This window comes from Drosophila obscura, unplaced genomic scaffold, assembly GCF_018151105.1.
Source record: "Drosophila obscura isolate BZ-5 IFL unplaced genomic scaffold, ASM1815110v1 contig_4, whole genome shotgun sequence".
NCBI classification, from domain to species: Eukaryota; Metazoa; Arthropoda; class Insecta; order Diptera; family Drosophilidae; genus Drosophila; species Drosophila obscura.
In genome coordinates, this window is record NW_024542828.1 from 10,040,615 (window position 1) to 10,064,889 (window position 24,275).

General features: G+C 44.2%; 2 protein-coding genes across 2 annotated transcripts; one reads left to right on the top strand and one right to left on the bottom strand.

Moving 5' to 3' along the window:
- Positions 1 to 1,122: 1,122 nt before the first annotated feature.
- Positions 1,123 to 1,626, top strand: LOC111070080 (mitochondrial import receptor subunit TOM20 homolog). Its single transcript, XM_022360384.2, has one exon. It carries the CDS (start codon positions 1,123 to 1,125, stop codon positions 1,624 to 1,626), a length of 504 nt encoding a protein of 167 aa, XP_022216076.1.
- A 21,208-nt stretch (positions 1,627 to 22,834) lies between these two features.
- On the bottom strand, positions 22,835 to 23,859 carry LOC111070062 (very low-density lipoprotein receptor-like). Its single transcript, XM_022360362.2, has 2 exons — positions 23,393 to 23,859; positions 22,835 to 23,335 (listed from the first exon to the last, which is right to left on the bottom strand). Exons 1-2 carry the CDS (start codon positions 23,806 to 23,808, stop codon positions 22,858 to 22,860), a joined length of 894 nt encoding a protein of 297 aa, XP_022216054.2. The 5' UTR covers positions 23,809 to 23,859; the 3' UTR covers positions 22,835 to 22,857.
- Between the last annotated feature and the right edge of the window lie 416 nt (positions 23,860 to 24,275).

Sequence of the window (24,275 nt, forward strand, 5' to 3'; positions counted from 1 at the left end):
TGTTGTAATAACTTAACAATAAAGTCGTGCTCCAACCATTTTATTGAATGTAATAGGATTTGATGGTAACATCTCTACGATTCCTGGAAATGCCATTTAATGGTATGAAAGCCTACGAATAACAATTTGCATAATAGGTCGATGTTTTGTCACCCTCTCCTGCCGCTTTTCCCTTTTTTCTCCACATTGTCATGGCAGCCACCAGAAAAAAGAAAAAAGCCTTTAAGGGCGTGGAGTGTGGAGAGTCAGTTGAAAAGATTCTTTCATTACATATGTATTCTATGCCTATGGGGAGAGCTGAAGCGTTGCCACTGGCAACCGACTGAATGCGAGACACTTGTGAGGCAGTGCGAGTCGCAGCTCACACCGCAAATTGTCAGAGGGTGTCTGTGGTGGTGCGTGAATGTGTGTGGTGTGTGGTGGGTGGCAATCAATTCCCACATATTATACCCCAAACATATGCTGCAGCAACTACATATGTATGTCGGCAGTAGCGAAGACTGATGACCGAAAAGGTTAAAGTTCCTCTGCATTACCCAAAAAATAACGTCTGCCAGCCAACAAATCCAACTGTCACGTTCACCTCAGAGCATCAGTTGTTTTTTTCTCTTTTCTTTTCTTTCCTTTACTTTTTGCTCTGTTTTATTTTTGGTGTAAATTTCCTGTGGTATGTTCTGATGTTTTTCTGTGTGTGGGGGAATGTCCAAAAATAAACGGACAAGGACATTTAGACGGATTAACACAGTGCCGGAGTGACGGATGGGTTTAATTGACAGTTGAACATTCGCAACGAACATTGAAATGGACGGCTGCTCTGTTAATAAACCAAAAACAAATAGAAAACTGCATTCAATTTGAGGTTTTCCCCACAGCAAAATATGTTTTTCTGACAATCATTTAAAGGGCAGCAATGTTTCCGAATAAATGTTACAAATGTTGTAAAATGTTTAGGCTCCCGCATATGTAGTAGGCCGTGTAGCCCAAACCCTTGCCTGGCCTTTTGGGCTTGCCCCACAAAATATTCAGTATACAAAAGATCCTTGTGTAGTACGGAGTTGATCGTCCAAAATTGTGAAAATATTGTTTCTCCGAAACGGGACAGCACGAGTAGAGAAATTCGAAATGATTAGTGGCACTTGTAAGCTTCTGGCCATCACGGCCATTTCGTCCGTACTCGGGTATTGCGTTTACTTCGACAAAAAACGCCGCACCGATCCCGACTACAAGCGGAAGCTGCACGCCCGTCGCCGCAAGGCGATGCTGGCCAAGGAGCAGCAGCAGCGTGCGGCCACCACCGAACCATCGACGGCACAGGTGGCACAGACACCCGCCCAGGCACTGCGCGGCCTCGTGAAGACCAACACCGAGCAATACTTTCTGGAGCAGATCCACCTGGGGGAGCATCGGCTGATGATCGGCGACATTGATGCTGGCATCACGCACATGGTGAACGCCACCAGCGTGTGCACCCACCAGGAGACGTTCCTGCAGATGCTGGAGAGCACCCTGCCCGTGGAGATCTTCAGCATGTTCCTGGCCAAGTTGCAGCACGCCGAGCAGACGCGCAGCTACACCAACAGCATCCTGCCCCATGTGCTGTCGTCCCGCACTGGCATAGCTTGGTAAACTGCAGCTACACACAACAAAATACACTGCACTACACAGCACAACACTACACTACACTACACTACACTACACTAAAGAACACAAGCCACCAAAATTCCCGTTCTTGTTCCTCGGTTTCATTGTGCATTTCATGTAAAATTATTATTTTTGGGTACATTTTGGCAGTCTCTCGTGGAAGCGAATGTAAGCGAACGACAACGCGTCGCAACGAACTCTATTATTGTTGGAATTAATTGCATTGAATATATGCGGAATTTGTAAACACCAATTCCTTCCACAGAGCAAAACTATTTTGTCTTTTATTTGTGACAAGAAAATTCGTTGAAAAATTCTATTAAATGTAATAAATATTGACACAAAAGGCAGACATTACTCGCAAACATTTACTTTGGAGTCAACAGCAAGGATGTTAAATTAATAACTTTTAATTCTGTAGCAATCCGTAATGGATGGCTTACCAGGATTACGCTGAGCCTCCGCTCAGCACTCAGCTCAGCTCAGCACAGAGCAAAGCTACCAGCCAAAGTGTTTGTGTGCCTCTTGCCCGCTCCCCGCTCCCCGCTCGCCATTTGGAAATGATAATTTGGTTAAACAATTAAATGCTGATGCTGCAAACATTTAACAACCGGCATATACGGGCATGACAATCCTGTTGTAAATCTATTCAGTGGCTGTCGATGTTATGGCAAGCCTTCCGCACATTCAAAATGTCTGCCAGCCTATTTCCGGGCCATGCAGCAGCAGCGGCAGCAGCAGCATTCATGGCTGCTCGTGTGTGTACCCCGCTCCTCCCTCTGCGAGTGGCTGTTTGTGTAGGACACATTGTTGGGCATTTGGCAAATAAACAGCCCACCAGGGAAGGTCCTCTGTGTGCTCTGTGTGTCCTCTGTGGTTGGTGTGCATAATTTCAGCGGAACAGCCACTTCACTGCACGTCCACAGATCCTCCGTTCCTCTCCACGGGGCATTTGTCATCCGGATGCGTTTGATTGATAGCCATGGTCGAATGGATTGACCAACTGGCCATAGACCTTCATAGAACTCTCCCGGAGCCCAAGGACTTAAAGCTGTCGTCGTGTCCATTAGAGGCAACATCTTGTCTCTTTGGGGGCTTTAACCCCCAAGAACTTTGCTGCAAAAAGTTTTCAACGAAAGGAAATTTCCGAAGGTCAATATTCTTTCTTTTGGCTTGTGGTACGCATCTTGCTCGAACAGTTTGAACGCCTTTCGCAGACAATTAATGGGCGGAAAGTTCAACTGATTTTTACACCCCCTCACCCCTCCGCGCAGTAATCTAATTACATAATGTGCCTTTTTTGTGGGGCTCTCCTTTGCCTCTTTGAACCGCATTCATTGTCCAGCAATTACCAGATAAGACGGCGAGAACAATGGGGGCTTTGCGCTGTCGTCGTCGTCGTCGTCCCGCCTGGCACTAATTTCCACGATGAGTAGCAGCCAACCGCAGTTTTCCCATTAGAAGGAGTGCAGCAAGAAAGAGTCTAGGTGGGTTTTTCCCATTACAAGCAGCAGTGGAAGAGGTTTTTCCATTTGAAAGAGCAGTGGAAGACACTTTTCCACATTATGAGAGGCAGTGGAAGAGGTTTTTCCCATTACAGGAACCAGTGAAGGAAAAGATTTGGTTCAAGCAGCAGTCACTAATTTAATGAACTATGCGGCAAGTGGGCAGCGCTAAAGTGACTCGACTGGGTGGTATACCTAACAAGACAACGTATCACCCATCAGCCCATAACCCCAGACTTTCATCTTTCATCTCTCATCTTTTTGACAGCTGTTTTCTCGTCCTGCATACGTTGGCTCTCCATTATCATAAAGATATTAATTAGGCACCCACAGGCACACGCAAAGACCAACAAAGAATCGCACATATTGTTAGCTAACTATGGCTAGCTGGCTTCTGCATGGGCGGGGCAGGGCGGGACAGGGACAGGGACAGGGAGGAAAAGTCATTAGGCAAAACCAGAAATCGAATATGTCAGGCTGCTACATCAAACAGATTTTATGCTAGATGCTGCGTGTGGTAGTTGGCAGCAAGAGTGGATAATTGTCAAGAAAGTGGCATCATTGCCAGCTTAAGTATCGTGTCGGATGAAAGTACCAACAACTATTGCGTAAGGTCTGAGAGATGCAATCAAAACGGGGAAGCTGCCAGCTTTAAAGAGCAAGTGGAGAGGGATGCCTTTAAGGGATCCCAAGGCAATAGTGGATTGCGGATACAACAACTGCGAAGCGTATCCCTTTCGTTGGATGTCGTCGTTGCCACTATTGTTTTTCTACCTTTTTCTTTTATTTTCCTGGCACAGAATATCGCGCATACGTACGCATACGTGCGAACGCCTTCACAGAAATTCAATTTAAAAGATGACTCCAACAATATGTAGCAATGCGCCAGAGCGAAAATAAAAAAAAGAGCGGCAGAGTGGCAGAGTGGCCGTCCCATTTATCAAGCCTGAATAAACAACAATTTTTAATAAACAATATCAGGAGAGTGAGAGAAAGAGAAAGAAGGGGCGAAAAGTAGGCCTAGAGAGAGAGAGAGAGAGAGTGAGAGTGAGAGAGGTAATAAAGAGGAAGATGCAAAAATGTTCGCTTACACCATTTTTGCGAATCATGCGACCTGTAAGCCCGCTCTCTGACTTTCGCTGGGGGGTCCTTCCATCCATAAATTGTTTGACTACGCACGTAACTTGCACAAACAAACATTCACGTACTTATAAAGACTCACACTCGCACCTGCACACACGCTCTCCACGGAGGAGACTTTCATTTCCTGAAAGCGGAAATGGCTGCGCCTCGGTGTGCGTCGGCCTGTGGTGTCTGTGTGTTGGTTGGGTGTCAAGTTTTATATCATCTCCTTTGCATTCTTTTTTGTGTCCACAGTTTCTTCACTCAGCTGTTTTTGCATTTCATCTTTATGTTTGCTCTGCGCTGCCAGGGAGGGGCACAGTAGTATAGCAATGTGTGAAATGCATATGCAGCGCCCTGAAGCCATGTACATATGCTTTATTTGCCCCCAGCTTGTGCCTGCTATATACCATATATCTAACTGAGGTTTGGCTATAAGCTGAGATTTCCCATTAGGAATATTGAAACTATTTTTGAAAGGGAAAATAGAATGCAAAGCAATACAAAATGTTGCATGTAAAGCAGCTTATTGAACGAAAGGTAGTCAGTGAGTGGATTTACATATATGTACTACACGAGTACTACAAACAATTTATGAGCAAACGAAAACCTTGAGAGAATTTTTTTGATAAAAAAGCAAACCCTTAAAGAAACATGACAATGGAAATCGTCTTTGCCAAATCCAATAAGTTTTTGCTCCTAAAGGAGATATATTTTCATAGATGGAAGGCAGCTTCCTCTTTTTTGATTGCAATTAAGTGGAAGTGAGAAGAGATTTTATCGCCCCACAGCTGGCAAATATTAATACTAGTCAGGAATATTCTGCTTATCCCCGAGGCTTCTGTCTATGAATATTAAAATGTGTATTGTTTATCAATGGCTTCTGGCTCTTAGATTCTTGGAAATTGCCAGCATAAACAGCCAGAAGTGAATTATGGTAATCAATAACGATGGCAAGGACAAAACAAGTGCTTCCAAAATTCAATGTTTTTCATATTGAAAACTGAATGGTTGAGGGTTTAATTTCTGCCCTCTCAACTATATAATTTCAAAGCACTCAGCACTTTGGCTTCCATTTACATTTGCATATTTTCCATGTAAAGCAAACCCTCTCTCACATTGCAGGCTTCACTTCATTGCTCTCCCACATTGCAGGCTTCACTTCATTGTTTATGGAATTTTATTTTATTTTATTTTATTTTATTAGCATTTTGCTACTAAGCCAAGGCCAACACATAAGGGAGTACGAGTATAGCATATATAAATCCATTGCACACCACTCCACCCCCCCTCCTGCAGCTGCTGCACACTGTTTGGGGCAAAGTCTGGAAAGTTTTCGCTAGGAAATAGGCAACGCGCTTCTCTGCCTTTACTTCCTATCATTTAAGTTTTAAGTTGTAAGTTTCATAAGTATGTTTATAGTGGCAGTGTGTGCTTACTTGTGCCTTCTTGTGCCCCACTCTGCCTGCTCTTCTGCCACACTCTTCCTGCCCGTCTGCCACACTCTGCCTGCCCTTCTGCCACACTCTTCCTGCATTTTCTAGGGCTGCCTTGTGAAAGGGGCTGCCCCCTAAAATTGCATTTTGTGTGCACAGCCGCCAAGGAACCACTCTCGCTGCAGGTCCTGGTCCTGCCTTACACTTTTGGGTTCAACCATGGCGCATGCTGGGCATCTCTTGAAAGGATTTCAGTCACAAAATTCCCCAGTTGTTCACACCCCTTTAACTCTTTGGCTCCGTTGCAACAGCTGGCAAAGCAATTTGTATTTGGTACTGAGGAGGAAACTTCGATTTGGAGAACAAGCCAAAGGCCAGTGGCAGTGACAGTGCCAAAGGGAGCAACTCCATAAATGGACACTGCCCCAAGGCCTAATTGTGGTTGGGTGGAGGCCAATCAAAATACCTTCTCGGATGCGTTGTGTGTGTGTGTGTGTGTGTGTGTGTGTGGCACGCATGCTCGGAAAGTTTCAAATTTGTTTTTTCGATGCACCTGAGACTGGGTCCGGAAACGGTTCGGGGCCTGCGACACCCTGCACCCACAGCCATAACTATGGCCATGTCCTGCAAAAACTCCTGCGTCTGCAGCTGACAATGTGCCTCTGGCGCCTGGTCGGTCGTTATTCCCGCATGTTTTCTATGGCTTTGAGGAGAGTGGCTCCCTGGAGGGAGCCCCTTTCCCCCACGTATGAGGAATGACAAAAAGGACATTCAACCTGCACAGGAATTCGCTGCGACTTAGCCACGGGTGGCTCCCTCTTCTCTTCGCTCCTTGGGTGAGCTTTGGTCGCCAGAAAAACTTTTACCTAAAACTTTTGAGTGCCCTGAAGCCGAGCTAATCGCTGGCCAGGAAGGATTTTGCGAAAGATTTTACGATTGTGGCTGCTGAAATTGCCTCAATAAAAGGTTGAAAAGCGGTTTAGCAGATTGCTTGTTGCGGAAAAGAAAATACGTATTAGTTTCCTGTGAATTCCGGGAATTATTCTAAGAAAAATATTGCCAAAATTACTTAAATATTTCTGGCGAATGAAATACCTACATTTCTGCCGCTCTTACTCCTAATCTGCTGACATCTCCTTCTGTTACATTGAACATTTTATTGCCTCACTTGTAACATCATTAAATTTGTTCCAAATTTGTAAAGCAAAATCGCAGTCAAAAAGTCGCTCCGCTCCGCTCCCATCATTATGCACGACCACACACAAAATGTCTGGGAGAAGTTTAATCAAAATAATAAAGCCAGTTTGTTTTCTAATTTTCCAGGCACACAGCAAAAAAGTTTCAAGGACAATGATGTCCTGGCGCCCTCCTCCTGAGCGCTCTTGTCTCTTTGTTGTGTCGCTAAGTCTATTATCTGACAGTGCTTGCCAACAACCCATTCCAAAGCCATGCCAAACGAAGAGACACCTACTGAAAGCCGAAGGCATGTTCCACAGAAGGGAAGGCCTGTCCCAGTGCACACCTCACACCCACACACCCACACACACACACCTCCTCGTACGGGACATGTAATTCGGTGCGCCCACTGTTCCAGTTCATTTGAAGGGAAAAGATATTCCCAGGAAATGAAAATAAAAACAGAGACTGGGCGCGTAGTATTAGAATTCTACGAAAAATGGTCAAAGAGAAAGGGAATCGAATGCGTCGTGTTGGTTGACAAATTTAAAATGCAAATGAATAAACAGCTGTGCAATGGATTCGAATATACATATGTACGAGTATGTACGACTACGAGAGTATTCATAATAAACAAGATAACAATAATGTCAGATGATAGGCGCGACGCAGTCAACAGATACCCTCGAATGAATCTAATTCTGAGTGCCCAGCCATAAATATTTATGAGAATAACCCAAATGTGAAAACAAATGTGTAGAATGTGAAGAGAATGTTGAATTTGTTCGCAGGCGGCGCCCACAAGTCGTCCGATAAGTCCATTAAAATGTATTTGATTTCAGTTTGAAAATCTGTTTTATTTGTATTTTTTATTTGGCTATTAAATGGGCATTACAATGTCCATATCCATATAGAACTCACTCTGCTAGTTCTCCGGGATGTGTGTGTGTGTGTGTGTGGTCATTGGGCTTTCGGTTGGTTGCACATTGCCACATTTATCAGCACGCTGCAGTTGCTGCTGGCCTTAGATGCATTATTAATGGGTTTCGACCCTGGCCCTGGCCCTGTCCCCGGTAATACAGGGCTAATCCATTGGATTTTGACTCTGAAAAGACTCTCATTAGGCTCGCCTACACAGAAAACCATGTTTGTTATTTATTCAAAAATGTTTATTAGCAGCGGAATTAAAATGGGCACGAAACATGAAAAATTCATTTGCAGCTGGTGTTGTTAGCCTTAATGATGAATGACATTGATTGAGTTCTGGCTGCAATATTTGCTTGTTTATTAATTTAAGGATTACCGCGGATGGTATCAGAGCACAGCCAGATGCCAGTGGCCAGTCAGTGGCCAGCCTCTGGCATTCGCTTTAATCTTTCATAAGAGCTTCATAAGCAGTTTTCCTGGACCCAACCGGACATGGGAGATGGCAGTATGATAATGCTGATTGCATGCATTGTAGAGAAAGAGGACAACACGTAAGCCATAATCATAGCCCCCCCATGGACAAAGAATTTTCTCTCCTTTGCTAGTGCCACTGAAAAATATTCTGAGAAATTAAAAATGTTGTCTGCTTCGTTTATTTTTTTGGCTTTTTGTTTCTCTCATTATGCGAGTGTTCCTTGGTTATTTGGCACCTCGTGACTTACTCTTGCATTTCTCTATTCCACCTTCACAAGCAAAAACTTTAGTATTGAGTATCCTTTAGTCTTTTCCTTCAGATTTTGTTCATTTTTTTCCATGTGACCCAAGCTTTAAACTGTTTTAATTAAGCGCCAACATAACAATGCAGCACTTTACACGGCGCCTGCAGATGGCATTCATATTTATTATTTACATGCATGCCAGAATGTCCCGGCCCCAGGATGGGGTCCTGGAGTCTGCAACTGCACCTCGGCCACTGGACTGTTGCTGCTGCTCCCCCTTTTCCTGTTGACATTCTGCGTGAATATTATTTCAATATTGCACATGGCATATGGGAGGGGAGGGGCCAACACAAACTAAAGCCAGAGTTGGGGGCAAATTATTGCGGACCCCAAAATGTTAAAGGAGAATCACGCAGCAGTCCACGTGGCGCATACGTCATGTTGCCTGCCATATAAATCTCCTCCGACGGCGGTCAAACTTGCGGTTGATTTTATTTCACTTCATTTTTTTTTTTTGTATTTTGTTTTTTGTACTCAAATACGGCAGTCGTGTGCCGTTCCCCTCCTTTCGTGTTTGCCAAAATTTATGAGCTGCGTATAATGTTGATTTAATATTTATGCCAACAATTGCCATTTGCCATGGGCCATGGTTGCTCAAGTTTTTAATGCCTCTTGGACAGCATTTGTGCGTTTTTGTATATTTGCCAAATTAAGTTTACTTATTTAGCGAATATTTCTTCCACGATACTTGTACTTGCTTCATGCCCAAACCCATCCCCATCCCCATTTTTATTTTTATTTTATGTTTTGTTTCTGGTATTTGGTCTGGAAGAACTGAAGTTTTTATTATTTCTCTGTTGTGTCGCTTTTATGTGGCGTACTTCTGATCATAAAGTTGCCAAAATAATTGAAATGACATGGCTTAAGTGGGTGTGGAAGTTTCCTTCTGTGGTCTGTTGTTTTCTGTTGTTGTTCTCCAGACATTCAGCTTGAACGATTCCAAGTTCTTTATGAGATCTGCTCTTCACAATACGATGGGGGGGAAACGCTGAATGGAGTGCCGAATGAGTTTTGGAAAACTTTTTAGCAAAGAGCAAACACACACATAAATGTTGGGATAAATTGAGTGGAAGCGAAACTCTATCGTGTAGCTAAACCCTTTACACAATTTATGGTAAAAATGTTTGTGCAATATTTCGATTTAAATTTGTCTATTTATTAAGTTTGATATTCGGTTTGTCAGCCAATTTGTGCCAATTTCAGCTTAAATGAAAGTTAACATGACTGTTGACAGCTTTTGGTTGCCAAAGGTGGAGATTCAATAGAGGTATGTGAGTCCATTTTTAAATCCAAAACAATTTCTATTTTATTGAATATAAAATGCAAAATTCCACATTTTCCACATTCAGGGTTATGCAGAATCTCCTGCTGTATGGTTTATATACATATGTATGTGTTTGACTTGCGGTTTTATTTTCTCTCAGTGCATTTATTGGCTTCCTGTCTGTGTTTTTGTGTAAGCAGATGACCCCGACCCCTGACCGCTTTAGCTGAGAGCTTCTCTTGCTTCTGGTTAACCACATTTGCCTTCTGTTGTCTTTCGTAGAATTAAATGCACATGTGTGCATTTCCGGGCGACTAACGCGCCCCGCGCGGCGGCGGGCCGTTGGGGATGAGACGGCTACCAGAGCACAAACGCACACACAACATAAGTAAATATATGTATTTATTACCAGTACCAGTGCTAACAAATCACAACGAAATATTCCCTTTACTTAAAGCTTTTTTGCAGAAGTGTCGGCGACTTTCTCTTCCTTTTTTGTCTCCTCCTCCTTCTCCTCCTTATCTGCTTCGCCGCTCGGTCTGGCAGCGGCGCGGAGCTGTCTCTTGGATTTCGGCAGTGCAGTCATCGTCGCTCTCTTACGGTTTTTGACTGCACATGCATACAAACATACATATGTACATACATATGTGCGCTTGTTGTTGTCGCTGTCTGTTTATGGCAGATTATCGCCTTCTGCTTCTGCTTCTACTTCCACTTCGCTTCGTTTGTCGAGCACACCACAGGCATCAGAACTTACATTTGAAAATCCCGTACTTGGTTTTTGCTCGCCTGCACTCTACCCCTTGATACCCCTTTGTTGCTATATTCATTTAAATTCATTTAGTACTAAATATTTTATCCGCTCTTATACCACAATCCCCCTCCCCCTCCCCATCCACAAAAACTTTATGTTGGCTTTGAAGCCAGTCTATCTGGCTTTTCTGACTGAATTTCTATCTATCCGTTTGACAGACCGACGCACTGACGCACTGACAACTGCAGTTATAAGTGGGAAAATAATTTGAGCGCAAAAACCGAAACGAAATTCGAATTGCAATATTCCACATTCCTGTGAACAGATTGGAGTGTCTGGGTCCCCAGTGGCATTCCCCAGTGCATAGCTTCAGCTTCGAATGGGAAATATTTTCATTTGTATTTTGTAAAATAATTCAAGGGGAGCACAAATAACCATGTCGCACGATCATGTTAGACATATTATTCAAATACCTAGCCCAGACGCAAGGGGAAACCAACACTTTTCACTTGGGAACTTGGGAACTTGGGACTTGGGGGACTTGGCAGCCGACCTGCCATTTTTCACAGCTTTTCCTCGCTACATGAAACTTTTCCACAACTTTGCTGTTAAGAGGTGTGAAATATTTATGCTGTTCAGCGTCTCTCTCTCTCCATTAACGGAGGGGGCCGGGCCTTCACCTGCGCTGCGCTGCGCCATTATTGACAACAACTTTTGGCCTAAGCCATTTGGCCGAAAGGGCAATTAGGTGATGTGCCTGGAGCATCCTTTGGGACAGGATTACCAACACGAGCATGGTTAGCAGATGGGCAACCAGCCACAAACTGTGCAAATTTATGCTGCTGAAAACGTGACACAAGAAAACCAGAAATGAAACCAAAACCGAGATTGTCTCACGTTTCTCAACAGACTTTTCAATGGTTTGTACTCGCCAACCAAATAAAAAATATCAATATGGCACCAGTTCGTCCTTAAACTTTAGCGAACTTTTTTGGTGTCCCCTGGACATGGCTATGACCTCAGCAAATGTCCAGCCTCAACCTTGTAGCCTCACAAAGGGTGGTCCCAAGGCAACAGCAGCAGCAGCAGCAGCCTTGAAAGCCAACAAAAAAGTATGCGGCTGAAGCCGCATAACCATCCTTTCCTTTACCAAAGGGATGCCCCCCGCCAACCCCCCTTTCAATAATTTTCTTTCCCTTCGGCCAGACGACACGCCAAATCTTGGGAACAAAGTCGACATAATTCAATTTGTTCAGCCTGCTGAAAGCTTGCCCCCGCGTAAAAATGATGAATGGAGACCAGAAATTAAGGCATTTTAAATGCTTAAAGGCGGCAATCACGCAGAAGTTTATGTGTTGGTGGTTGGGGAAGGGGGCAGGGGTGTCCTGGTTTGACACGCAATTTGTTTTGTTTTTTGTGTGATTGAAATGCCTTCTGCTGGGTGCCAGCTGCCCCACTAACGACGAGTCGTGAACATAATTTGACGAATTGCGAGCTTAGGCGCCACGCGCCCCGCGCCTACTCCAGCCACCCCCCCAGCAACATATAACTGTTCAAAATTCATATGGAGTTTTCCTTAATTGCGCGCCTTTTGATGGGATCATAAAAAGGCCCGGCCCATGGCAATCGGAGGCAGTTCACATACATATGGGCGTCCATCGCGTACGTACTCGTACGCAATGAAGAAAAAAAATCCCGTGTATTGGTGCCCTCCCAGAAGTGGATATCGGCGAACAAAGCCTGCTTAAACAGGTGGGGTGGGTACAATAACCTATTTGAAAATGGGTAATAATGATTTGGGCGCGCCCGGCGCGTTCGGCGTGCGTACCGCCGCTTAAAAGTAAAATTCGTAGCCGGGTTGGACCAACTGTAGGGGTGGTTGCGCCCCCCGGGTTGTAAAGACGATAAAACGAAACACTAACGCACATGGTTGTGAAAGTATGAATATGAATAAGTATATTCCATAAAAGAAAAAACGGAAAATGGGATCATGGGCCTGGTGGACCGGCGGAACTCCCATATGTGTGTTTTGGTCGGAAATTCTGGCCATGTGTCGCCCAGCATTGTGCTGTGAAATTTTTTAAAACACATTAATTAAATCAAATAACTCAAAGTTGAATTGCTAACCGAGCAATTCGCTTGAATTGCGGTTCAAGGAAGAACGGAAACAGAAAGGAGCAAAGTGGAAAGAGGGCAGCCCCACAACGAAAGCAGCTCAACAGGCATTTACATATGTACGAGTATACATGTAATTTTGTGTGCCCTTTAACAGAGGCTCTAAGTGCTTTCAGCAGGGGTTTGGCATGCAATGGGAGGAGCATCTTTAAGGGTATTTTAACCTTCGAACCCTGAAGCACAAACCCTGCCACCCTTCCATTTTGTGCCCCTTTGATATCATGGGGTGATAAAAATTTGTCACGTCTCTGGAATGTTGCCCTCGGGTGCCATGCACCAAAATTGATTATGAACTAAAAATGGAAAATTTATGCACAAAATTCAAAGAAAATAAAGGGGGAGTGAGAGAGAGTGAAATATAATACATGGCATTCCGGCGGCTCCAGAGCGACCTTCCTGCATAATTAGTACGAGTATTTTCTGAGTACTTTATATTAAAGTTTTCCTTTGCGGCTCCTTTTATGGGGTCTGCCACTTGCATTTCCTCATTTTTCACTTTTTTTTGCTCACTTCACTGAAGGCAAAACGCCACAGGAGAAAATGCAAAATGGGGCAGGTGAGGCGTGAAAGTATTAAGTTGCCAGAAGTTTTTGCTCCTTAGTTCTTGAGTTGGGGTTGGGGTTTGGGGGGACGGCACTTGTTGAACCAAAAGCTAAATAAATTCACCCTGTTAGACCCCCTGACTAAATATAACATATAAGCTAAGGTCAGGCTGGTGGAGAAGCTTAAAAAAACCAAAAAGAAATATTTGCTTCTCTTATTAGTAGAGCAGCCAAGAGGCCAGACAGGAGGAGTCCCCTGTCGAGAGGAGACTTAAAAACTCGAAGAGGATACCGTTGTCCGTTGCAGAAGCTTTTGCAAATTTAATTAGCCCCCAAAAAGGAGGATAACTGCAGTGGCACTCCACCTGCTGATTCGCCCCTTTAAAATGGGGGCTAGAAATGACAAAATAATGGACCCTTTTTAAAGGGGGAGACTTGCCCAAATAATATAATTGAAATTTGTCTAAAATTAAGACTTGCAAACAGGGTAAGAGCATCTTTGAGCTGCTTTTTGGCCCTTTCTTATCCCTGCTCCATTCTGGTCGATTAGAGATGGCTACGTGCTGATGCCATGGCCATAACACTTCAAATCGATGGACCAAACACGCACAGATAAATTCACATGGCCAATGTCCGGCTGAATGGGTCCAAATGAACCTTTTTTATGGCAGCCGTGGAGTGGTAGGATGTTAATTCAAGAAGGAAGATAAATGACCCGAGCAGCAGGATAGTTTGGGCAACTTTTAGTGGCAAGCAGCTAAAGTTTTGTGAGCGACAAGTGCTTGACCAAAAACCATGGCGCAAATCGACAGTTAATTAAGGCCTCAAATGGCTCTCAGATGGCACCAAAAGTAGTTTCCTCAAAGAGTAGTTTCCTGCTCCAGAACTCCAGAACTTTTGGCCAGAAAGTTTTCATTTTAATTAGCAGACTATTGGCCACTGACACTGCTTCCAAGGACGCGCCATAATCTGTTTGTGAAGCTGCAAAGCAATATGGGAATATCCTGCTAAAAATATACACTGAGATGCTGCTCGGATTTCGTTGACATTCAAATTATATTTGGCGCAAAACGAATAACAAAAGAGATCTTTAGGTCTTCCCATCGCCAAACAAAGGGAAATCGAGTGTGGGATAATATTTGAACAAATAAACCAATGAAAAATAAGCACAAAAATATATTCTACAGACAACAACAAAAAAACTGCCATTGACGTCAGCGCGAGAGCGACATTTAAATGTAAAATAAAAAGACAAAAAAAAACGAGAGAATGAAAAAAGAATACCAAAAATTACGCGGCATTCTTTGATTTCGTTTGATGTGCTCGTGGATATTTTTGGTAGCTTGTTAATGAAGACTAAATTTGCTCGTATTGCTCGTATTTGCTTATGAAATTGAGCTAACCAAGAAACAGACAAACAGGAAGGTGGGAGGGGCCGAGAGCAGAGAGAGGGCAGAAATGTTAGCCAAAGCTTTGAAGTATTTTTGGCTTGGAATTGTTGGGAAAAAGGGATAGGGTAAACTACCAGGAAATTCGGGGCGTTAAGTAGGAGAAGATGTGCATGTTTTCTGGGAATAAATCATTATAATCTCATATCTAGAAATCAAATTTACCTGTAGCTTCATATATAAAGCAATATTTTCGATGGAATTTTTCGCAATGAAAAATCAATGGGAAAACCATAAAGGAAAAACATTTTCGAGTGGAAAATTCAGTGTAGCAGAAAAACACATTTACTGCTAAAAATGCATTACAATTGGAAATACATTTTGAATCAAAAATATAACAAAAATATAAATAAAAATGTCAGAAATTAATTTTCTCTGAAACTGCATTTTTAGTGCAAGTTTGATGTATTTGCTTCAGGCAATAACTTTCTTGTGCAGTATTCATTTAAAGCAATCCCGAAAACTGGCTACCAAGCAATTATTTCTGCTCCAGCTATCACTTGAGATTTCAATCCCATTCTTCCCACTCAAATTGCTAAGAGATGTTCCCCTTAAATTCAGTTTTTTGACTCACTTAAGCATAAATGTCATATTATTTGGCAAATGCTCCTCAGAATATTTGCTGCTCCTCGTTAATATTTGCATAACTGGAGTTTGGGGAGCTCCGAAGCTGCACAGCGAGAGATTTGCATAAATAAATGCACAGGGAAAATGTGGAATAATTTCTGTACTCGCTCGCTATATTCTTGCATTTTCGTGCACTGCATGGGGCATCTAATTAAAGGGCAAATCTATTTGCCTCCCCCTCCACTAGTATTGGAACGTGTTGCAGGCAGCAGCGACAATTTCTAATTGAGATTCAATCAGAGTTGCCATCATTTGCACAGTTAGTTAAACAACCCTGGCAGGAGCAGCACCCATCCAACGCCCAAGCCCAAGCGTGGGTGGCGAAATAATTCTTATTTGTTTAATGCTCTGACAGCCGCTCGCTCTACCCTTCAAGTACCGCTCCAACCACCATCCACCGCCCACTCGTAGTCCCCATTGCCTGGGTCCAGGCACGCCTATGGGGGGGCGCGGTGGCTCACGTCGCAATTGTAAATAGCATTGAAAATTCCACGCCTTTTTCCTTTGCCCTGCCCTGTCTGTGAGGCGTAGTATCTTCGGTCCCTCTGCTACCCTGTGTGGGGTATGTTGTGTTTCAACGGAATTTGACTCAAGAATCTAAAATTGAAAAATTGTACAGCTGAAAAATGAATTGGAAACTATTGATACTCCCTTTGCTGCTCACTCTTAGGATGTCTTGTGCATAGTCTAAGTTTAGAAAATACCTTGGGAAACTTAAATCCTACAAATAACTTCTTTTTTACAGGGTAACCCCTAGTTCAAGGCTTTAACATTCCCTGCTTAAATGTTTTTTCTATGTAATTGCGCAGAAATTTAACATTTAAACACTTTTTGCTACCCCAAAATGAATCAAAGCAAGGCATTCGACCACACAGCACAGGTGTTGGGCCGCGAGAATCCTACCACCAGACTGGTGGATTTCCCCTTGGAAAATAACCAAAGGCTAATTGGAAAATCAGAATAAATAAAGCGGGGATTATGTAAATTAGGGAATTATTTAGGGATTGTGTAAACAAATAAATAAATTTAAATCCGCAACTTAAAGGCTCTTCGGAACTGAAGCATTTTTAATTGACCTTTATTTCTGTGGCTTGCTGCTCGGCTGCCATTTCTTTGCGTGGAGTGGATAACGCTGCGCATACTTCATATATGAGTGTGGGCCGTAATTCATGCGGCTTTCTGGCATGTGGCAAGATGAATGAGGAGTATCCAGTGTCCAGTGGCAGCAACTGCAGCGAGTGCGTGCGGCTGCGACCCAGATGAGGTTCCATGAGCAGCCGAGCAGCAGATAGCAGATATTTAATGTATTTTCAACAGTACAAATTAAAGTTCGCTGTAAATTAAATTTCTTGCCATTTCATTGGCAATCAATGGGGAAATTCTTGGCCATTTTTCATCATTCTCTCACTTCATTTTGCCATTCCACAGCTCACATTTGTCTGGGGCCTGCGGCCTGGGGCTGGGCGGTGCCCAAGGTGTGCACACATCTAAATAAATAATGAGAGGGGAAAACCTCAATTGAAGAGGCAATTGACTGGAAGAAAAGGTAGCCCCAGAGCAATGTACCCAGTCGATGGCCAAGTCGAGGGCCTAGTGGAGTGGGCAAATGTTTGGACATCGGTCAGGCGGCGGCGGCGGCGGCCTTCGACTTGACATTCTGTTCTCTGTTCTTGATGTGTGTACGAACCTCTCGTGTATTTTGTCATGTGCAAAGTCTGACAGGCAGATAATCAGGGGCACGTGCCCCGTTGTAACTCTTGGAGTCTGCTCCCCATGGAGTGCGCCCACGGACAGTCAACCGTTTTTTCGCCATCATCCGCTTAAATTTAATTTTTACTGTGGAACTGATTAAATATTACATCTGACTGTGACCCTCTCTCTCGCTCGGGGGAAAACTTTTCTGCCACAAAAGTTTTTGGAGCTTGGATTTACTCCATTAATATTTACCCGCACAGCACACCATTTTCCTGGGATTCCTTTGGCCAGCCATCCATCCATCCATCCCCTTGTCGAGAACAAACAGAAGCTGCAGTCAACAGCACAGCAGAGTTTCCTGACACAAGTGCCACGTGAGTGCGTGGCACCTCATCAACATGGTTGCACATCCCGTGCGTCGCGTCCGTCTCCTTTCGTTCTATTTCTCTCATGCATTTCGGAACAATTCTCTTTTGGAATTGCAAAATTTTGCACGTTTTGTTTGCATTTTATTAGAGCACTCCACAAAGACAAGGGTTAAGCTCCCTCTCTGCTCTCTGCTCTCTGCTTTCGGGCTAAGGCAATTTGCAGATGCCAACAGTTGAAGGGCTCCAAAGGTCTGATGACTGACTTTGATGGTGGACTTTGTGTGCGGTGCGGTGCGGTTCGGTACGTGGATCCACAATTAATCATAATGCCAAAAGGCAGACCCAGTCCAGTCCCGAGGGATTCCTGGAATATCCCAAGCTCTCCTTCTATTTTCTTTCCCGCTAAAACAAAACAAAGGACCTGCAATAACACTAACAGTGCTAAGAAAACGGTGGCATGCCTCAACAATTTATGCACACCCCTTATCCAAATGATTTGCGGTGTGGCGTGGACATTTGTTTTTGGTTTTGGTGGCACAGATAGTTCTTGGTGGGCGTGTGGCGTTGCATTGTTGCCGACAGATGCAGCCAAGCGGGTGAAATGTTTAACAAGCGCAAAATTCGCAGCAAGGAAAAGTCTGGAGAAGCGTGGGCGGGGCCAAAGACGACAAAGGGATAACAAACAAAAAATCCAGCGTGCTGTTTGCTTTCTGTTTCCACTGTTCGCTATTGTTGGTGTTTTCTTTTTTCTTTTCCCTTCCCTTTTTTTTTGGGCTTCCTTTTTTTTGTGCCTTCTGCTGGTTGCTTCTTCGCCGTGTCCTTCCGCTCGTCTTTGGTGATTTATTTTAGGCGTTATTTTTGTTGTTAGGTTTGATACCCCTTGTAGTTATAGTTGCGGGAGGGGATTTCAAGTGGGTGGAAGTGCGGGTTTCCTTAGCAAAATAAGTGGGAGAAGGGAACTATCATATGCCACAGGTCTAGTGCTAATTAAGTATATTCTTATTTTTGGGTAGAAAATCAGGAGAATAAATAAATAAATATATCAAAAAATACTAATATATAATATACCAGAAATAAATACCAGCAAAAATAATATTCAATTGCACACAAAATTAATAGGTATCACGCTCTTCCATGCAACCGAAAAAACCGTCTTAATTTTGTTTCGTGTTCCTTTTTTTTTATTTCGGCTGCAGCCTGCGCTGAAAATTTAATTAAATTTTCTAGCCCCTAGTTGTTTACAACAGCCGACACGACGTCTCGGTTAATCTTTTGATTAACTCGCCGCCAGACAATGAGAATGCATGTCCATGTCTCTCTCTCTTTCTCTCTCTGAGCCTGACAACTTGATAATATCTTTAGAGACCCCCGAAAAATCCAACGAAGTGGCTACGCCCAGACCCAGGCACTCAGCCCAGTTGCGACATGTGGCAGCAGCATTTGATGAAATATAAAACTTCAAAACGAGTCTGACAGCTGCTGCCTGGCATGGCCATCGTGCTCGCTACACTGTTTCACAGACATACTCGTGCATACATTTACTTGCTGGGCGGGGGGCTTGTCGATGGCTGCACATTGCGCATACGTCAGGTGGCACGTACTTCAATATTCACTCGTGAGAATGTTCCCACAGGCTTTACAATGCATATAACATATACCTCTTAGCAGTTTTGTCATCTGGTGGCTGAATCAACTGTCATCTTATGTGTATTCAAAATGCTCAGCAATTAATCTACTTATCCCCGCCACAAAACTGTCAGACAGACAAACAGACAGCCAGCCAATGTGATTTCCCACCCCCATCAGGCTTTCTCTCGACTGCAGTCATTGGACTTTCGCAGCAAAGGAAAAGATGAGCCGCTCTCTTAAGACTTTTGTGTGAATTTCTATAGAAAAATGTTCTTTTATCGCACATTTTCAGGCGTCAGACACAAACGTTCAGACGTTTTGTCTTCAGTTGCCTGGCCTTTTGAAGTACTCTCTCTCTGAAGCATTCAATTTCCAGTTCGAGGCAAAAGGCAACCAATTTGCTATGATGAGCAGACGCCATGGCGTGCATTTTCCTTTCGGGGCAAGCTTTTTCCAAAGAATCCATTATGAAATGTTGGCAAAAGGCGTTGTAGTAAGGCCTTCGATGATGTCAATTCGTATTTAATCTATTTTACGTTGCTTCCCAGCTGTTCGAACACAAAATTATATAGGCAAGGAGTGCTCCTCTTGCATCAAATCATGTCTCTGGCTTTTTGTAGAAACATTTCATTGATCTTGCAGCGATTCGCAACTGCTTTTTAATCGATAAGGACTTGCCAGCCTTTTCTTCTATCAGCTGGTGGAAAACAGACTGGAAATGGAAGCTAAAGTGGAAATCAATTCCGAGCATCCCGCACATGTGTGGGGCATTCTGCAGAAGACCCCCCCACAGGCTGGACCACCGCAGCCCGTTCAAAATGAAACAAACTTTTATGGCCATGCTGCCCCGGTTATGACCATAAATGGAGGCAATTACCAACACCACTTAATGCTGCGAAAATTGAAGTGAAATAAACAAAATTAATATGCTGCCACCCGCTGGGCTGTGGCTCGTGGCTTGAGGCGTGTCTAAGCACAATGAACCACCCGCTGATGCTGATGCTGAGGCTGAGGCTGATGCTGAGGCTGAGGCGATGCTTGAGTCCGGTGGTCATGGGCTACGAAACAGTGCACCAGTTCATGGAGCCTGTTGGGAGCTGGAAATTAATTGTTATGCATGTGTTTGTAAGCCAACGAGGCAAACAATCAAGGAATGGGATCTTCCTGCAGACCAGCCCACCAGAGTCCTTCAAATGACTTTGCAGGAGCTGCCGGCTGGCAGGACATTGTTAACCTGATAACCGGACTGCTGTGGCTGGGGCCATCTCACTTGTCTGGCAATTCATTAAGCCCCCGACATGATGACGTTTCAGCAGCATAAAACTAAATATTGTCCGGCATCTCCAAATGTCAACAGGATTTTCCCATTTCAAACGAAAGGGATATCAGGCAGAATCTCTGAGCGTACGCCAGTGCTTAATTAAATCTCCCTGGACAACTTTATTTCACTTCCAGGACCCCAGGATCCCAGGACCCGCTGTCAAATTAAGGTTTAACGCCCCCACCGGGGCGTCCGACCAGGCAGGCAGGCAGCCAGGCAGGCGGGGAGGCTGTTGCACAGCTTCTGGTTGCCTGAATCCCACACTGATTTTTACTCTGCCTCTCTGATGCTTGGCTAAAACTAATTTCAGCAGCTGATGATGTCAAGTCATTAAGTTATATGTGGCCTGGACTTGTGACCCCAAAATAGCTCTGAGCTGTGCATGAGATACGAGTGAGTGGCGCCACAAAGCAAAGAGGAAGCAGACCAAAGGCCAAAGGCCAAAGTTCAACCAACTTCCTGTTCCCAGAACTTGTTGCATGATAAAATGTCCACTGAATGGCAGAAAATTACATGAAATTTCGCAGAAATCTACAAGCGTTCTGTGTCTGGTGTCGTATGTAGTTTGCCAATTGCAGTTCGAAAGGTGTGCCTCATGGAGGATAAATGATTAAAGTTCTCTTCTATCTTAGCTCCAAAAGAACATAACTGAGAAACAGATGCCTGCAGACTGTACTTAGTTGATTAGTACACTTATGCTTGAAGATATAAAGGGGATAAATAATAAATGTTAAGACCTTTAAATATATTTTTGCCTTTGCACTCTTGGAATTTTCCAAACCATATGCTTGCCTGACGAACTCTTTCGATGAATACTTCCCACTCAGAGAGAGCCCCCAGGGAAACCCATTGTCGCTTCTCTCAAATGAGAAATTGTTTGCCAATGGCAACATTTGTGGGATTTTCATTTAACTTTAAATGTCAGAGAGGCAAAGGCCAAAGGCAAAGCTAAGCCTCTCCTCTTGAGGGCTCGGAATATTTTCATTTGTCAAGCACATCGCTAAATCTCTGCCAGATCTCACCTGGCTTTGGCTACAGCTGAAGAGAAGCTGATTAAGCCCCATTTAACAAACATTAAGATGAGCCAGGGAGAAGAGTCCTTCAAGTTATTCGCTTGCAGCCAAGGGACGACGAGCCTGCCGGTCTGTCTGTCTGTCTGTCTGTCCCACGCGATGCTCTCTTCAAGTCAATATTGATGTTGAAGCTGGCTATTGGAAATCTCTCATTCCCCAATCCAAAAGTTTCTTTATGCCGGGCATTTTGATATTTGAAAAGTTTTTCTGCGTGCTCTCTGGGCTCCCCTCCTTGCGCGATTTGGCAGGGCAAACATATATAATCGTTAAAGTTTTAATTGTGCTGTGTGCAAATGTTGTTTTTGTTTCCATCTAAATTTAGATGCCACAAAGTTTCAGCGGCCCAGACAGAGTCAAAGAGAGGGAGAGAGAGAGACCAATGGGTATGGGTTTTTCTATGACAAGTTAAAGCACGAATCTTGCAGTCTGAAAACAATTTAAAAAGTCAATTAGAAATAGTCAACAATTCCAGAAATTCCTACTTATGCAAAACATTGAAAGATCTGTACACAGAAAATGCATTTCCCGGACAACTATCAGAGACAGATGCAAAGGGAAACCCAAACCCCCACCCCAAGCCCCACCCCAAGCCCCACCCCCAGCCCCACCCCCAGCCCCACCCCCACCCTCACCCCAAGAGGAAAATTCATTTCAAATATTCTGTCTGACTTTTTGTGAAATAGCTGAAGACTTTGCTGCAACTAGAAAACTATTGACATGTTTCGCTTTTTTCTCAGGGCAGTCGTCGTCTGCAGAGGACTCAAGTTCTTTCCGTTCTTCTGTTACTTGTTTTGTATTCATTGTAAAGTTGATTTCAAGGCATCCCTGTGGTGGATTCCATGCCATGACAGCACAGAACAAGACGAGACACAGGATGAAACAGCAAAGAACACAACGAAGGAAAGCCTGCTCCTGCTCCTTGCTGCTGCTCTTGCTCCTGCCCCTACTCCTGCTCCTGCTCCTTGTCCTGCCTCTGCTCTAAGTGATTGAGTCCAACATTTGTTGAACAAATTGCTGGGGGATTTCTCTGAAATCCATCTTTTGGCCCCTTGCATGTGAATTAATTTATTGTCTCGCCCGATTCGTTGCCTGTTACAGTCACAGACATACAGATACACAGATACATCTGTCTGCAGCCACACACAACAAAAGAAAAACTTTGCATAATGGAGCGAATGTCAGTCACCTTGTTAGAAATTCCCCAGATGACACATGTGCCACGGCAAACGTTGAAATAAAAGGCCACAAAAGGCAAACGATTAATTGAAAGTCATCAGTTTAGACACTTGATATGGGGGGGGGGATTCAAGCTGAATGATGATGATGGATGATGGATGGGTAATTAGTGTCAGTTTTGCTTTAAATATTCGTTGCTTTAATTTTCCCAATATTTCGATCGTATACAAATTGGCCAACGGAATGCCCATTGACCATTCGCTTCGCAGACATTCCACTCGGTCCGTAGGCTGTCAGCGAAGCGATGCGAGGGTATACACTGCACCTTCACCACTTCGTTGGGCAAAACATATTTAGTTCCTCTGACGCCACGATGATATTTGGTGTCCAGTGTGAAGGAGAGCGGCGCTGGTGGCTCCACACATTTGTTCGGGGCTGTGTCCGTACCACAAACGTTTGACAGCTCATCCGAGCCATCGATGCAATCGTGAACACCATTGCAGGTAAGTTCAGTGGCTATTATGCGGCCATTGCCGCACTGGAACTGCGTCTCGTTGTGCCACTGCTGATAGCAGACTTCGATGGATTCGTCGAACCCATTGCGACAGTCGTATTTACCATCGCAATCGCTCTTTGCAGGTGCACATTTTCCTGGACGGCACAAAAATAAGCCATCTCTGAAAGTAAAACGGGAATGTAGAGCCAAGTTTATAGTTTGTGGATTCCACAGATACTTGTTACAGGTTCTCCAACGGGGTTTCTTCATCGCGGGCTGGCACATCGTTGGCATCTCATCCGATCCGTCGGAGCAGTCGACTTTTCCGTCACACTTCTTCGACAGTTCAAGCACTGCCCCCGTGGCACAGTAGAAATACCAGGCTTGCAATTCGCTTGGCTCCCGCTTGCAATGCACAATCGACTCGTCCTCGCCATTCGGACAGTCCACCAGTCCGTTGCACACCTCAGTGTTGCGTATCCAGGCGCTATTCGGCTCTCCCGTGCAGGTGCCCTCCATCACGTTGCTCTCCCAGCAATGGAACCAGTCGGAGTCTTCCGACTCGCATTCAGATACTCCAGTGCGCTGCCAGCTATTACTATTTGCAACACACAAAGCCATCGGCACCAGGGCCAACACGAAGTACGCGTTCATTTTGTAGAGCGATTTGAAGCACTGAGAGTTTTGCAGCAGACTGATCCGGCAAGCAGAGCTTCCGTTCTCGATTCGCTTATCACTTGGAGCAGCCTCGAAGTATGTATTTTCGGAATTCTGTATTCCGATTATGAGCTAATTAATCCGAGAATATTCAGCGCTTATCTGCTCATTAATGTTCAAGGGTAAAACCCTTGGCATGCTCCGCCCACAAAAGCTTCTTTCAAGGAAACCAAAGAGGAGTCTTTGCTGCTTTCTGCTGGAATGTAAAAATAATTTAAGTAATTTCGCATTTCGGTTTTCGATTTACTTCTCCTGTGGCTTGAGTCGGAATCACTTTGGTTGTGTGTGTTTCCTGTTGCTGTTGTCCGTTTACATCGCTTCAAACTTCCTGTTGGCTGTGGAGTGTCCTGTGTCCTGTGTCCTCCCTTTGATTGATGTTGATAGGCATTTGTGGGGCTTTCAAT

Coding starts and splice junctions, on each gene's coding strand:
- LOC111070062 (XM_022360362.2), bottom strand. CDS start 23,808: ATGAACGCGTACTTCGTGTTGGCCCTGGTGCCGATGGCTTTGTGTGTT. Junction 23,336..23,392: donor CGTTGGAGAACCTGTAACAA/GTATCTGTGGAA, acceptor TTTTACTTTCAG/AGATGGCTTATTTTTGTGCC.
- LOC111070080 (XM_022360384.2), top strand. CDS start 1,123: ATGATTAGTGGCACTTGTAAGCTTCTGGCCATCACGGCCATTTCGTCC.